The sequence below is a fragment of the Garra rufa genome, chromosome 7 (assembly GCF_049309525.1).
Source record: "Garra rufa chromosome 7, GarRuf1.0, whole genome shotgun sequence".
In the NCBI taxonomy this organism is placed as follows: Eukaryota; Metazoa; Chordata; class Actinopteri; order Cypriniformes; family Cyprinidae; genus Garra; species Garra rufa.
The window spans coordinates 1,822,310-1,838,586 of record NC_133367.1 but is presented as its reverse complement, the minus strand read 5'-3'; the positions used below and the strand labels follow the sequence as shown (position 1 = coordinate 1,838,586).

At 37.5% G+C, this 16,277-nt stretch overlaps 1 protein-coding gene across 1 annotated transcript in view; it reads right to left on the bottom strand.

Moving 5' to 3' along the window:
* Positions 1-96: 96 nt before the first annotated feature.
* podxl2 (podocalyxin-like 2) overlaps positions 97-16,277 on the bottom strand; it is a 33,022-nt gene continuing 16,841 nt past the window's right edge. The window contains exons 3-9 of the mRNA XM_073844381.1: positions 15,339-15,509; positions 13,040-13,725; positions 10,225-10,299; positions 4,359-4,515; positions 3,512-3,573; positions 2,065-2,244; positions 97-1,846 (exon numbers count right to left, since the gene is read on the bottom strand). Coding sequence (XP_073700482.1) covers positions 1,634-1,846; positions 2,065-2,244; positions 3,512-3,573; positions 4,359-4,515; positions 10,225-10,299; positions 13,040-13,725; positions 15,339-15,509 — 1,544 coding nt within the window. The 3' untranslated portion in view covers positions 97-1,633. The remainder of the gene's footprint in view (positions 1,847-2,064; positions 2,245-3,511; positions 3,574-4,358; positions 4,516-10,224; positions 10,300-13,039; positions 13,726-15,338; positions 15,510-16,277) is intronic.

Below are 16,277 nucleotides of genomic sequence, written 5' to 3'. Positions count from 1 at the left end.
CTGGTTTCAAACTTCTTGAATATTTCAATTGTATATGGTAATTCATTCATTAGTCAGTAGAGGGCAGCAGTGACAGTTTAAAAAGTGACGGACAAGACTTCTCAAAACATTTATTTTTTTTAATTTTCAAGAGGTGGGATAACATAAAATTACCAGAAAACGACGAGATCTAAATCCCCTTACAATCAGATACATAAAGCAGTTTGAGGTACAAAATCAAAATGGAAAAAGTGCAAATTTGCTAATAGCTCTCGTACCAGGACAGAAAGGTACAAAACAGAAGCGTTCAACAGCGTTCTACACTGGCGTCAAACTTCCCTACGTCAAGGCTTAATAAACAAACAACAAAATGCATGAACGTTATATAGAGCGTTCTGAAGTACTAGCCATTTAAATCTGTTAAACACGAACGGTTCGCGTTTGCTAAATTGTGTACAATCTGTTGACCCCTGATGTGTGCATAGACTTATACTACATGGTTTCATGCACTTAAAATGATTTTAAAAAGCCTTTCTATTGCGACAAATAAGATTGTTCTTTGACACATAGTCTGTACCATAAACAAGATCATCACTATGATAGCTAATTTGACACTTCTTTTTTTTTTATTGTGATCACGGTTTAAAAGTTTGAACAACTTCAATGAACACTGAAAACATATAAAAGAAATCGTTACTTAGCTCCACTCGACACGTTTCTATAAGAAAGATTCCTTTGTAAGGAGAATCTGGTTCTGCTTTGGAGGCCGTTGGTGCTGAGCAACGTTAAAGGTGCAATATATAAAAAATAAAACGTTAACGAATAGCGACATTTAATCCAGTACGGAGCAGCCAATCCGATGCACAATAAAGGAGCAAGGCAGGTAGGCGTCCATCCAGCATTCAGCATGTAAAAACACGATATGCAGCCTGCTTAACTGTTAATACTTGCATTGAAATAAGTAAAATCGAGAACGAATGATTATAGTGTATTACGAGATACACAGTCAACATCTTCGAGAAAACAACAACATAAACCTTGGTACAATCTCTTTCTCTGTCTTCAAGTACATTAGTTTTTTTTTTTCTGTAATTCACCCAAAAAGAAAAATCATTTAAACGCCTTAAAGCCGTTTCAAACATGTCATTTTTTTCAAGAAGCTTCTACCATTGGTCATCGTTATTTTACAAAATAAACTATTGGAATTTATCACACAACTTATTTTCTCAGAGGTTACGAACTGTTGGGAAGATCCCTCACAATTTTTCCTCCCCCCCAAAAAACTACGTAAGTTTGAAACGACGTGTGTGAGTTAAACTAACGTTACATATTTAACGTTTTGGAGTGAACTATTGCTTTAACAGTGCAAGGAACTATTGTCTAAGAAACTGATTTTAACTTATGAAATGCCTCGCTGATTGTTCGACACATTCGATTTAAATAAATTCTGCACTGGAAATTGTCCCGTTTCATTTTAGAGCACTTTTCAGTCCGTCGGAATTTAGTAATGCAGATAAAGAAAAACGTCGTACAAGCCAAAATACATCACATTTTGTACAGCAGATGTTTCGAAAAAGCTTGAGAATGTTTTGTGCCTTCATAGTCTGTAATGCGATACTGCTTCCCCATGCCGTTTCTGATTGTTTGCCCGGGATTAAAGGTGCGTGTCTTCCTCCTGGTTGTCTTCCTCCTCTTTCCCGGGCTTGTTGACGAGCACCTGCCAACCGCTTCCCCCGTCGCCGCCCGCCGTCACCCCATTGGCGCTGTGCTTCTTCTCCTGCATCTCTGATTGGCTGTCGCTCGTTACGTCCAGTGTGGGGTTGTCATGGCAACCGTTCTCCACAAAGTGCAGCTCTTCGCCTCTCGACTTCGGACGCGGCGAGGAGACAAAAGCCAAGACAAGTAGTAAATCGATTTGAACCCGAAATGACATTCAGAGGCTCTTGAGGTTAGTAATTAGCATTGGAGCTGCATATCAATCGCGCTCGAGCTCTGTTGACAGCATAATATGTCATTACCACAAAACATTTGGACTCGTAACGTTACCTCAGTTTTTGTGAAGTAAACACCATATCAAAGACCTACCATGTTTTTGAGTTTGGGTAAACGACGTTGCCAGCAGATGTAGATGATTCCAGAAGCAATAATGAGCACACAAACCGATCCGATGATCACTAAAACCACAAATAGCTTCCCGTAGTCGCTCCGAGTCTGACTGGGCCTCGAGTGACACGTGTTTACGGTCGAATAATTCTGAATTCCGATCTGAAAAAATAATAATGAATGAATAAATGTGACCCCGGACTACAAAACCAGTCATAAGGGGCAGACTGGGATTTATGCATTATCTAAAAGCTAAATAAATAAGCTAGAAAAGGACAATATTTGGCTGAGATAACTATTTGAAAATCTGCAATCTGAGAGGGCTAGAAATTACTAAATACTGAGAAAATCACCTTTAAAGTTGTCCAAATTAAGTTCATAGCAATACATTTAACTAATCAAAATCTAGTTTTGATATATTTGCGGTAAGAAATGTACAAAATATCTTCATGGGACATGATCTTTACTTAAAGGGATGGTTCGGAGTAGAATTGACTTCATTGCTATGCACTCCGAAGCCCATGTAAATACCCCATCCGAAGTTTTTTTTTACCTTAGTCGAACATTTATGGAGATATTAGAGTTTTTCGAATTGCTTGTTACAGGGGTGAATGGTACATGTGATGTATCTCGTAAATTGCACCACTAAACGTGCAAGTAATCTTACCAAACTTGTGCAGTAGTGTAAATAGGTTATGTACTCACAAAACGCTGCATCAGAACATTTTTAAGTCCACCATGAGTGTTTTAAAAACACGTTTTAGCCGATCCCTACTAGTCTCAAAAACTACAAATGGCGACACGTCTACGTCACTTCCCTGGCTTGAAAAAAGCATGTAAAAGTCCTCCTACTACATCTGTGTGCATGTCAACTTGTAGGAGGACTTTTACGTGCTTTTTTCAAACCAGGGAAGTGACGTCGACGTGTCGCCATTTGTAGTTTTTGAGACTAGGAGGGATCTAAAACGTGTTTTTAAAACACTCATGGTGGACTTACAAATGTTCTGATGCAGCGTTTTGTGAGTACATAACCTATTTACACTACTGTACAAGTTTGGTAAGATTACTTGCACGTTTAGTGGTGCAATTTACGAGATACATCACATGTACCAATCACTCCTGTAACAAGCAATTCAAAAAACTCTAATATCTTCATAAATGTTCGACTAAGGTAAAAAAAAAACTTCGGATGGGGTATTTACAAGGGCTTCGGAGTGCATAGCAATGAAGTCAATTCTACTCCGAACCATCCCTTTAATATCCTAATGAGTTTTGGCATAAGAGAAAAATCGATAATTTTGACCCATACAATGCATTTTTGGCTATGGCTACACATATACCTGTGCTACCTCAAATAAATATTTATTATACATATTATCAATGTTACATAAATGCACTTATTTGATTATTTGTTGCATTTCGGTCTCACCTCATATAGACCTCTTCTGATTTCCCCCAACATTGACAGGACGTCTTTTGGGGGGATGATTTCTTCAGCGAAAAGGCAATATGAAAAGAAAATTAGACGAAAATGCAACATAACGTTTTTTTTAATAAAGAGTGTTAATTTCATGACAAATTGTTGAAACGAAAAACAAAGTACAAGTTAGCAAAATGAAATTAAGCCTGTGTTAGGACCGTTAAGATTTGTCTGCATTGTGACTTAATGATAAATAAGCACATTGACCCCTACATTTTCAGTAATGCAATTCACAAAGTGTTTCTATCTGAACACATTTTAAAAAAATAAATTAGCACATATTACATTAAGTACAACAAAAACTACCATACCATATGAATACTTAAATTTCTAGGAACACTTAAGTTACAGATTACGTGAACTTTTGCATGTAGTAATAAAATATATCGTGTAAATACTAAGTACATGTTGTTAATTACTAATACTATTATTGAGTCCTGTAAAAATGATACCGCAAAGCACGTCTAACCGAATTTCTTTAATTCGGTAATGAGAATTAAGGGCCTCACTGAGATGAAAATGATGATAAAAACATTAGAAAGCAATCTTAAACAGGTACTGATTTGATTTTGCAATGTAATGCGACCTCAAGTAAGTCATTGTAAGATTCGCCTGAGCAGGTTCACCATCTCACTAATGCACTGAACAGAGATGTGAGAGATAATACGTGCTATTTTTATCCTTTATATAGAGCATGAAATTAAAAGCCTACATATTTACTAACACCTCTCATTTAAACAATAAACCTCACATTACATGTGACCACAAGTGCCTTGAGTGTGTGTGTGTGTGTTACCCTGCTCGCTGGCTAAGGCCATCAGGAGCTGGTGGTCCTGCTGTGTGGGTTTGCTGAGGAAAATGAGCCAGGAGCCTTGTGGGATGTTCATCTTTCGGGAGAAAGTGTTTTCCAGCATCTCCAGGAGTCTGTCGCCACTCTCCATGCGAAACTCGTCCTGTGAGACATAAACCGTGACTGAAATGTACAGCAAGTGATGTAAAACAAATATCGACTTTGACACTATATATTGTTTTGTTCTGTGCACACTTTAACTTGGATATTGTTTTAAGTGTAGTTTAAATAACTGCTATAAAAACATATTCACTAGGACAGAAACATTTTTTTGAATGTTGAATGAACGTTTTATGTTTTTTTTCTACACTGCGTGTATGGAGGGACATAAATATACCATGGAAAAATCCATCATGAAATGTTGTGATCAATGTAATCGAGTTCAAATGTGCACAAATATATATGTAAAAAAATTAACATATTTGAATGTTATGGACAAAATAAAAAAAGTAAGTACATGATAAAAATATGGTAAAATGTGTGCATAAATGAAATGTCAACTGTAAAAAATGTGTAATTTGTATATTAAATTTCAACGTGTATTTTCTGACAAGGTCAAATATATGAAGTCGTGTAATGTTGCAAACAATTAATAAATACAATAAATTGAATGTATTTATTTAAAGTATTTAGTAAATGCGCACAAAATGTATTTACGTGAAGTAGTGGACAAAATAAAAAAAATTGGTGCATTATAAAACAGTGAAAGTGAAAATAAAACGTGAAAAAAAATGGGGTGTACATTTTTTATGTAATGAAAAATGACAGAATATTTGTCAGAAAATGCAATATAGCACCAAAACTCATCCATCTGAATGCAATATAGTGGACAAAAATATAAAATAAATAACAAAATGGTGTAATCAATCAATAAAAATATAGTAGAATGTGAGCTTAAATAAGACTTAAGTTGTATTTACGTAACAAAAAAAGTAATTTGTCAAAAAATACACCTTGAAATGTTATCTAACAAACTAAATCAAATACATATATGCACTCATGTAATGTTGCAAACAATAAAGAAATACAATATATATATATAGAGTACAATGTGCACAAAATGTATTTATGTAAAATAAAATATTTCAATGTAATATAGCGGACAAAATAAAAAAATGGGTACATTACAAAACAGTGAAAGTGAAAAAATGTGAACAAAAATAAGGTGTATTTTTGTATCTGACTTAAATGACTTAATATTTGCCAGAAAATGCAATATAGCACAAAAAAAGAAAAATAAATGAAAGTAAAACAAAATACACTTTGAAATGACATATGTGACCCTGGACCACAAAACCAGTCATAAGGTTAAGTTTTACAAAAAAAATTTGAAAGCTCAATAAATAAGTTTGTTAGGATAGGACAATATTTGGTCGAGATACATCTATTTGAAAATCTGAAATCTGAGGATGCAAAAAATCAAAATACTGAGAAAATCACCTTTAAAGTTCTCCAAATTACGTTCTTAACAATGCATATTACCAATCAAAAATTACATTTTGATATATTTATAGTAGGACTTTTACAAAAAATCTTCATGGAACATGATCTTTACTTAATTTCCTAATGATTTTTGGCATAAAAGAAAAATCAATAATTTTGACCCATACCATGTATTTTTGGCTATTGCTACAAATATACCCCAGCGACTTAAGACTGGTTTTGTGGTCCAGGGTCACATATAACAAACTCAAATGAATACAATAAAATCGAATTATAAATGCACAAAATGTTTGTCAAAACTTCATGTAAAAATGAAACATCTCAATGCAATATTGTGGACAAAAATAGTAAATAAATCATAAAATGGTGCAATCAATAAACAAAAATACAGTAAAGGGTGAGCATAAATTAGTTTTAAGCTGTATTTATGAAGAAATAAAAACATGGGAAATCTGTCAAAAATACACCTTGAAATGTAAATAAAATTGGAAAATGTGATAATTAATTGCAACATTATAAACATTAACAGTTGCAACCATGTCGGTATGAACTTATTTACACAGCGCATTTTCCTATTTTAGTCGCACATGCGGACCTGCGGACCACTTATTATGAAACACCTATGAATGATATGATTGAAATGAAAAGTGACATAAAATATGCCTGGAAATAAACAATTTCAAGCTTTCCACAGCATCGGTATCAGGAGATTCGAGTCAGAGAACCAGTGACCCATCTAAAAGCCAGGTCTGTTTTGTCTGTTACTAAGACGTCACGTCTAAGACATTTCTTTCACCTTATGTTTGGGCCCGAGAGTCTCAGTAACAAACATCCTCTGACCAGAAACAGACAGAACTCAGACTCTTTCCAGGCCGTTCACAGCAAGCGCTGAGTCATTCAGACAGAGCCTTTGAGCTCTCGTCCAGTGGGCTGGATTGGTTTCTGATCAATGGCTCTGCAGTGCTGCTCGGGCTCAAAGCAGGGCTCCGTCGCAGGAGACTCGGCAGTTAAGCGCGCAGCTGTCGGATCGCCGGCGGGGGGAAAGTTCTCCGCGATCATGCTGCAATTACGTGGCGCTGGAGCGTTTCCACGGCAACAGACGACCGGCTTCTTCTAAGCTGGCGAGTATGTGCCAAAGAAACATCACAGGGTCGCTTTAGACAGCAGTACGATTCAAAGAAGAACTGAAGCTTAAGTCTCAGATGTTTCTTCTGAGCGAAAGACACTGGTGAACTCGCACGACCCTCCTCTAGAGATCTGAACAGTGTCTCAAACTGAGTCAAAGACAGTACTGTTGTTATTGAACAAAACAAAAAAATACTAAAAAAAGACCTTAATTGAAATAAATGACATTGTACATCAAGATTAGGAATTCATTCCCACGACCGATTAATTATGCCCAAATACATTCGCACCACTGATTAATAATTTATTAGTTTCCTAATTTTAGCAAGTCACGTTCACATTGTACTAATTCGTTCCTTCTTTTTAGTTGAATCATAGCTGTGATTTAACTCAGTTAAAATGAGGGAATGAATAAGTACAACATGGTCACGATTTGCTGAAATAAGAGAACAAACAGATAAAACATGGCCATGAATTAATAAGTCATAGGAACATTTTTTTGTTTAGTTCAAGTTGAAGTACTTGAAGTGAAAGCGAAAAAATAAAATAAAAACGAGTAACACAACAGAACTACTACAAATTTAACTAAAACAAAAATTAAAATGTTTAACCATATAAAAGCAACTCAAAACAAATATAGCTGCAAGCATCAGGGCAACTGAAGCAATGAGAAATTGAAGCCATTTTAAGACGATTATAGTCAAAATGGGTGTAAAATCATTCATACAACCACTAGTAATACGATTTAATGGAATATCACATTTGACCAATAGGTGACACTGTTATCAAATTGATGGTGTCTCAAAGTTTGGTGTCAATATGACAAAGCTTTGCAGAGATACAGCCTCAGACATAGTCTGGCATCATGCCTCAATTTTGTTGCAGCGCTATACCAAAATGGTTTTGTCTATCAACATGAAATTAAGAACTTTTTGTCAGCACAGTCTGAAGATGATCTGACTTAAAATCAGACCAACAGTCAAGGAGTTTTAAAAAGTAGGTTTTCGGGATGTTTTCTATCCCATGTTGCTATGTTGTCAGCATGACCCAATGAATATTTTGAGAATAGTTTCATTACAAAAGGCTAATGCAATCAAAATTTAATTATTAATAGTTAATGGACGGTTTATTACTTTTGACCAATAGGTGACACTCTTGCCAAATTGATGTGGCGTTGTCAGTGTGAGGTGACAATGGCACACACACATTTCAAAGCTTTGCAGAGATGCAGCCTCAGATGCAGTTTGGCATGATTCCAGGAAATTAGTTAATTCGTATAAAGATAACTGTTTTGTATTTCGAGATGAAATCCATACATTTTTGTCAGAATGGTCTGAAGATGATCTGACACAAATTTGGTGAAAATCGGACAAAGTCTAGGAGGAGTTAGAAAAAAAGTAGGTTTTCTACATAAATCAAAATGACGGACTGGAAGTTCAGCTGACTATGGCAAAATTGATATTTATGTTCTCAGCATGGCCCAAGAAATAGATTGAGATCAGTTTCAATACAAAAGCTAATGCAATCAAGTTATTGGCTTTTTTGGAAATTTCATTATTAATGGTTAATGGATGGTTTATTACCTTTGACCAATAGGTGATGCTGTTACCAAATTGATGTGGCACGGTTAGTGTGAGGTGACAATGGCACACACAAAGTTTGGTGTCAATATATGAAATCTTTGCAGAGATACAGCCTCAGACGCAGTTTGGCATGATTTAAGCAAATTCGTTAATGCATTAAAAGATAATCGTTTCATATATCGAGATGAAATCCATAACTTTTTGTCAGGATGGTCTGAGGATAATCTGACCCAAATTTGGTGAAAATTGGACCAACAGTCTAGGAGGAGTTCGAAAAAGTAGGTTTTCAACATAAATATCAATTTTGCCATAGTCAGCTGAACTTTCTGTCCACCATTTTGATTTATGTTCTCAGCATGGCTCAAGAAATAGATTGAGATCAATTTAATTACAATAGACCCATTTAAAACAAATATTAACTTTTTGTTTTTAATTACTTTATAACGTATGGCAATGCGTTCATAAAATATAACATTTGATGAAAAAAAATTCTAAATAACCGACACCCAAAATGACTGACACAGGACAACTGAGTATGGTTCGACTCAGAATGCTCCACTGAATCTAAAGAGTTTTGTGATTTTCGGCAAACCATCCAGAGGTTATAGGCACAAATAGCCATATTTTTCATATCTCCTGACCACTAGGTAATGCTGCTCCAAAACTGTGCAGGTAGCCTCAGGCCATGGTTGTTATAACACACACCAAGTTTGGTCTCACTATGCCAAGCCATTGCGGAGATATAGCCTCAGATCCATTTTTGCGTGCTTTTCGTCAAATTCGTTTGTGTGTTATTCGAGAATGGTTTGACTAATCAAGTCAATTTCCACAACATTTTGCCAGTATGGTCTGAAGATGATCTGAGCCAAGTTTGGTGAAAATCAGACAAATTGTCTAGGACGAGTTCAAAAAGTAGTTTTTTTGAACTACTAAAAATAGTGAAAAACGAAACCTTACGATTTTTTTAATGTTGGCGTTCATTTGACAGGGAATTCGTGTGACCTTACTCGTATGATTTTGTACCATTTGTCTAGACCCCAATGATGGGTAGGTTTAGGGGCAGGGTGAGGGGTAAGGTATTCATACAGATTTTGATGTTTGAGGACAACAGGAGACGGACTTTTTCACTAGAGGAAGTGTTTTTATGGATTATGGATATTCTCCAATGCTGATGAAGAAACAAACTCATCTACTGTAAATCTTGTATGGAATATATTTTATGTCATTTTTTATTTTGGGGTGAACTATTCCTTTAAAAGAAATATAAGTAAACTCTGTGCATGTTTCGCAGCGCCGCTAACAAGTACATAAGATTTAGAATCACATTTTCATTTTTCTTCACTGTAAAGGCCAGAGAGCGTGAGGATTGTTCGGGCTGCTAATAAAACAAATGCACTCAGAGCTCACAGCATGTGCCATTGTTTGTGCTGAGCGTCCTTAGTTGTGCAGTCAGCATGTTTCTGAGACAGAGATCTTCCTGCAGCCTTCAGCAGTTCTGCTGCAGTATGTGAAATGGGCTCTGAGCGGAACATGCACCTTAATTAAGAGTAATTAATTCATATCGTGATGGAAAAACAGATTTTTATGAAGTGGTTGGGTTGAGGTTAGTTAGAGAGTTCTGGGTTGGGTTTTGTAAAAAAAAAAAAAAAATCAGCACTTACGCAGTCAAAGTTGTCTGTCATGTTGAGTATAACGTAGCCTTTTCCTGCAAGGTTGCTCCAGTCGACACAAATCACCTGCAGAGAATGAGAAACAAGGAGAGTGCTTAAGAGTCACTGGATTGCAGTGAATTGTGGTTTTGCTGAAATGCTCGCCGACAACCTGCCGTGCTGCCTGAAGAACAAATCTATAAACGCATTGCTCTTCCAAAACAAGTCAGATAAATCAATCATGAAATCATTTCTACGAAGATACAATATATTTCATGCAGACAAACAATTGTTCATTTTATAAAAAGAATGACTGTTGAACTTGTTTTTCAAAAATTGAAATGAGAAAAGTACATAACATTACTTTTTTCCAGTTATTATTGTTAGCTAAAATTAAAACTATTGAAGATCATTTTTGGTAATTGAAATTCAGAGGTTGACGTAATACAGTTCATAAACATTAGATGAAAACCTGAAAATTAAAAGATTAAAAAGTTCAAGACAAACTTGAGAAAGCCTGACCAGAAAGTTTGAAAAAGTTAAGGATTTTTTTTTAAAAGATTTTAGTTTTTTAAAAGTTTGAAGGTTTTCAGTCTGACATAGTTTGGAGTTTAAAGTAGTTTTAAAGCTTGAATGTTTTAAAGGCAATACATTCTGTCACAATAAAATAGAAGCTTGAAAGAGCTCTTAAGCCTTTGAAGTATTCCTAAGGTATTCTGGATGGTTGCTAGTGTACTTGGGGTGGGCTGCATAACAGCACTCTAGCCTAGCCATTGCTAGAGTGCTGTTATGCAGTTGCTAGGCTAGGGTGGTTGCTATGCAGTTGTTAGGGTGTTGCTAGGCAGTTGCCAAGGTACTTAGGGTGGTTGATAGGTTGTTGCTATGCAGTTGCTAGGCTAGAGCGGTTGCTAGAGTGTTGTTATACGGTTGCTGGGTACCCAGAGTGGTTGCTAGGCTAGAGTGGTTGCAATGCAGTTGCTAGGGTGTTGCTAGGCAGTTGCTAGGGTACTTAGGGTGGTTGCTAAGGTGTTGCTATGCAGTTGCAAGGGTACTTGTGGTAGTTGCTTGGGTGTTGCTATGCAGTTTCTAGGCTAGAGTGGTTGCAATGCAGTTGCTAAGGTGTTGCTGTATGGTTGCCTAGGTACACAGAGTGATTGCTAGGGTGTTTCTATGTAGTTGCTAGGGTAGCCAGAATTGTTTTTAGGGTGCTGCTATGTGGTTGATAGGGTACTTAGGGTGGTTGCTAAGATGTTGCTATATAGTTGCTAGCGTACTTGGGGTGGTTGCTAAGTTGTTGCTATGCAGATGTTAGGGTAATCAGGGGTGATTGCTAAGGTGTTGCTAGGGTACTCAGGGTGGTTACTACGGTACCTGGGTTTGGGTTAGTTGCTAACCCTGCTACCTGGGTTAGGTTTAGTTGCTAGGGTTCATGGTGTGGTTGCTAGGGTGTTGCTATGCGGTTACTAGGGTACCTAGGTAGGTTGCTAGGGTTTCGCTATACGGTTGCTAGGGTACCTGGGGTGGTTGCTAGGATGTGGCTAAGGTTTTAGGGTGGTTGCTAAGGTGCTTCTATGCAGTTGCTAAAATCTTAGGGGTGGTTGCATAAGTACCCCAGCAACCGCATAGCAACACCTCAGCAACCACTCCTGTACCCCTGCAGCCACATAGCAACACCCTAGCAACCACACCTAAGATTTTAGCAACTGTATAGAAGCACCTTAGCAACCACCCTAAACACCTTAGCTATGTGGCTGCAGGGGTACAGGAGTGGTTGCTAAGGTGTTGCTATGTGGTTGCTAGGGTACTTATGGTGGTTGCTTTGCCCTTGTTAGGGTACTCAGAGGTGGTTGCTAAGGTACCAACTCTGGTGTTGCTATGCGGTTACTAGGGTACTTGGGATTGTTGCTAGGGTGTTGCTATGCAGTTGCTAAGGTACCCAGGATGGTTGCTATGGTGTTGCTAGTGTACCCAGAGTTATTGGTAACGTGTTGCTATACGGTTGCTAGAGTACTCAGGGCGGTTGCTATGGTGTTGCTATGTGGTTACTAGGGTACTCAGGGTGGTTGCTAGGTTAGTTTGGATGGTTGCTAGAGTGTTGCTATAGAGATATTTTAGAAATATTAGATGAGTTTGAATGAGCCTCGAGGGATTCTGGAAGTTTAAGTTTGAATTTGGACAGTTTAAATAGTCTTGGCTCATTTAAACATTCCATCAATGTAAGTCTCAGGGATTTTCCCCAGTTTTAATTGTCTTTTTGAGGAAAACTGTAAGTCTGATCAATTACAAAAAATATAGCACCCTTGGTCAGATCAGTCTGAAGATCTGGGCTGAGTTTGGAGTTTGCCAATAAAAATGACAAAAGCACATAAAATTACTCAAATTTGAAGATAAATAAAACTAAAAATATAGACGTTTTTCCTGAACACGTAAGTAAGTCCGACTCTTAACTGAAAGAATGCATTTCCGGTCTGCATTGTTTCTAGTCAAATTAGGGTATATTCCGAGCTAATAAACTAATGTTAAACCTATTAAAATGTTTTCAAAAAGCACATGGCTCCATAGCGCCATCACTTGGCAATGTCGCAATGACCGTCATTTGTCAGTGCCTCACTTTAATGAGTGTAGATGACACGAAGCAGCGGACGTTAGCTACATTAAAAACAGATGGGCGCTATCTGAATGGGAAACCGGAACAGAAAAGCATTCAATCTGACGTTAGAATTCGTAATGGCGGCGCTTATCGTTTACTCAGGAAAAAGGTCTAAAACAGCTAATCCAAAATATGAATAAATAATTATTATAGAGCTCAGTTTGTTTAATTGAGTACCTGCTCGGCTTCCTGGGACACCTCTGAGTCGTGAAGCTCCGTTTCGGCAAGATAATCAGTTCCGCCGTGACGAAGCTCTGCCCCTTCCTCATCCTCCGTGGTTGTGAGCGGCGCCCCCTGCCAGGCGGTTTCGGTGAAGACCACAGGTGGCAGATCTGAAGCAGGGGATGACGAGGGCCCTGTCGTGAGCGGCGTGAGGTACCGCCATTCGTCCTCTTCTTCCTCATCCGGTTCGGTGGGGAAAACCACCATCTCGTCCTCGTCTTTGTCTTCCTCAGAATCATCCCGGTGCAGCTCATCAGGCTGTAGGGGCTCCCGGCTGGGCAGGGGCCCAATTTCAGGAGCCGTGGGTGCTTGTGTTACCGCACGGCCCCTCTCGTCATCAAACGGATCGTCGGACGTCAAGCGCCTGTCAGGCTCAGCTGTGGCCTCTGGCTGATTCTGACGGACGACTACGAGGGCGGGGGGCGTGGCTGTGGAGTGGGTGTGGTCTTCAGCACCTGCGATTGACGGCCCGGAGGAGGGGTGGAGGGGGAAGCCGCTCGATTCTGAATCGCTCTCCCACTGCTCCGGGTCCACGGACTCAGTTGTGGGGATGAGTGCTGAGGAAGAGACATTCGTCTCAATGGGCTTTTGGCTCAGGGAAAGTGGCAAGGATGGTGGTTCTGGGGATGAAGGGCTGTAATCTATGATGAAATAAAGTAAGAATAGTAAGCATCTGAGACTTAAATCAAAGTACATAAAGTCTAGTATTCTAAACTATACGGCGCTAAACTGTACTAAACTTTTGTAAATTATGGTTATGCTAAACTATAATTTTTTATAGTTGGTATTTGTAGTTGGTTTTTCAAGTTTGGTAAGACTGAGTTTTAGAGACCAACCGATATTGCTCTTATATGACTGATACTTTACCCATTATTTTAAAGTTTAGGTGTCTGAGAGCCAATTATTATTTCTTTATATACACTATCACATCAGGGTTATTACTGTTAACTAATGTTTAAAGTAAAAAATCAAACAATTTTTTTCAGTATATAACATTAGAACATCTAAAATCACTGAACCTAAAACTGAAATTAAATAAATAAGAATCTAGAGATTTAAAGCAAAAAACTAATTATAAAACAACTAAATAAATATTCACAGATAATAGAACAATATGTGACCCTGGACCACAGAACCAGTCATAAGGTTAAATTTTACAAAACTACACATCATATAAAAGCTCAATAAATAAGCTTTCTATTGATGTATGGTTTGTTAGGATAGAACAATATTTGGCTGAGACACAACTAATTGAAAATCTGGAATGTGAGGGTGCAAAAAAATCAAAATACTGAGAAAATCACCTTTAAAGTTGTCCAAATTAAGTTCTTAACAATGCATATTACTAATCAAAAATTACATTTTGATATATTTATATTAGGAATTTTACAAAAATCTTCATGGAACATGATCTTTACTTAAATTCCTAATGATTTTTGGCATAAAAGAAAAATCAATAATTTTGACCCATACAATGTATTTTTGACTATTGCTACAAATATACCCCAGCGACTTAAGACTGGTTTTGTGGTCCAGGGTCACATATATTATTGATACTAAAAACAATAAAAAATATTTTATGCTTTAATAATATTATATAATTACTAAATTAAAATATTTGCATGTGCTTTATTTAAATACTACTCATTTTATTTTGTTTTTATTTATGCCATTATATTGATGCAAACTTGTGTTATAAATGATTGTAAACATTTTATTATCTTCCTTTTGGGCTACATCTAAACATAGCTTAAAATAGAATGATAGATAGAATGATAAAATGATAGAACAACAAACAGACAGAATGAAAGAAACAACAATAGATATTTTACTTGTCCTATGAGGTGGTGGGAAGAAGTTACCTTAAACATTTAGTTTGAGTGTAACAGGATAGTTTACTGTAGTGAACTACAAAAACACTGATTAAGTAAATGCTGTTTTCACAGTATAGTATAGGACGTGTTGTAGTAGGATCTGACAGGAGCACAGTGTCTTTCTTCATCTTTAGTTTCTTGAGTACAGCAGATTCAAGCAGCTGCACTGCAGCACTGCACCTGCGTCTGGCACAACACACACATCAGGGACCCGAGAGCTCTCGATCGCAGCCTGATTATTCATGAGACGCACACACTGCCACACTGAGACGTGCTGTAATGAGGAGAGCTATTGTCTAGTGTCAGCAGGAGAGAGCCGATATATCTACACTTTATCAAGAAAATTATCATAAATGGATGTAATAAAAAAAGCAGTGTACCAGAGACTGTGTGGCAAGCTTTGGCGCACTCCTCCAGCGACAGGAAGTTATTGCGATTCTCTTTGCAGCCCCCAAACACGAAGTTTTGGCACTTCTTAGTGACAGGGTTAAAGTGCCAGCGAGGGAGCGCCCCACGGCAAGGTCCCACCTTCTTGGGCATCAGACAGCGCTCTGAGAGTGAAAATAAACAGACACATCTAATGAAAAATTCTGAAAGCATCTTTTAGAAGAACAACAACACCTCATTTGACAACAACGGAATCGGTGTTTCTTGACGTCGCCCAAGAACCAGAGGAATCATTCCTCCCTCCGTTCAATTACTGAACTGCTATTGGCTTGGGATGAAACGCATCGGGTAGGGGTGTGACGAGATCTCGTGGCACGAGATCTCGCGAGACTCCGATGTGTCCCGCGAGATCTGACTGGTCTCGCGAGAACGTGGCGATATCATGGCAAAACATTTTGCAGTGTTTACATTAGGGCTGCATGACTAATAGTTATATAAATATCACGATCTCTATTCAAACACCCATGCGATCTTATTCATGAATGACAACGATTCAGCATTGTCTATTACAACTGTTTCACGCTCCACTGACGCCGATGTGAAAGTTATTGAAGACATTCAAATCTGCATTCTTACTGCTATGGTTTCAGAAAGCAACACAAACAGTCTTTTTAACCACATAATCATCATCATGTCTTTGTTACAGACATTTAAATAACATAAGTACTGGGATAAAAGCTTATAGTTTGGATATAAACACTTATTGTCTACAGTAGCGATCAAAAACGAAAGTATAACACGTATGTAGAGCAACGTTTATTCTCTTCACCAGGAGAGGGCGACAACTGCACGTTTAAAAAAAGTATTTTTCATTGAATTAAACATTCAAGAGATTCCAATAGTGAAAGTCTTTATTAATTGAGACACGGGCT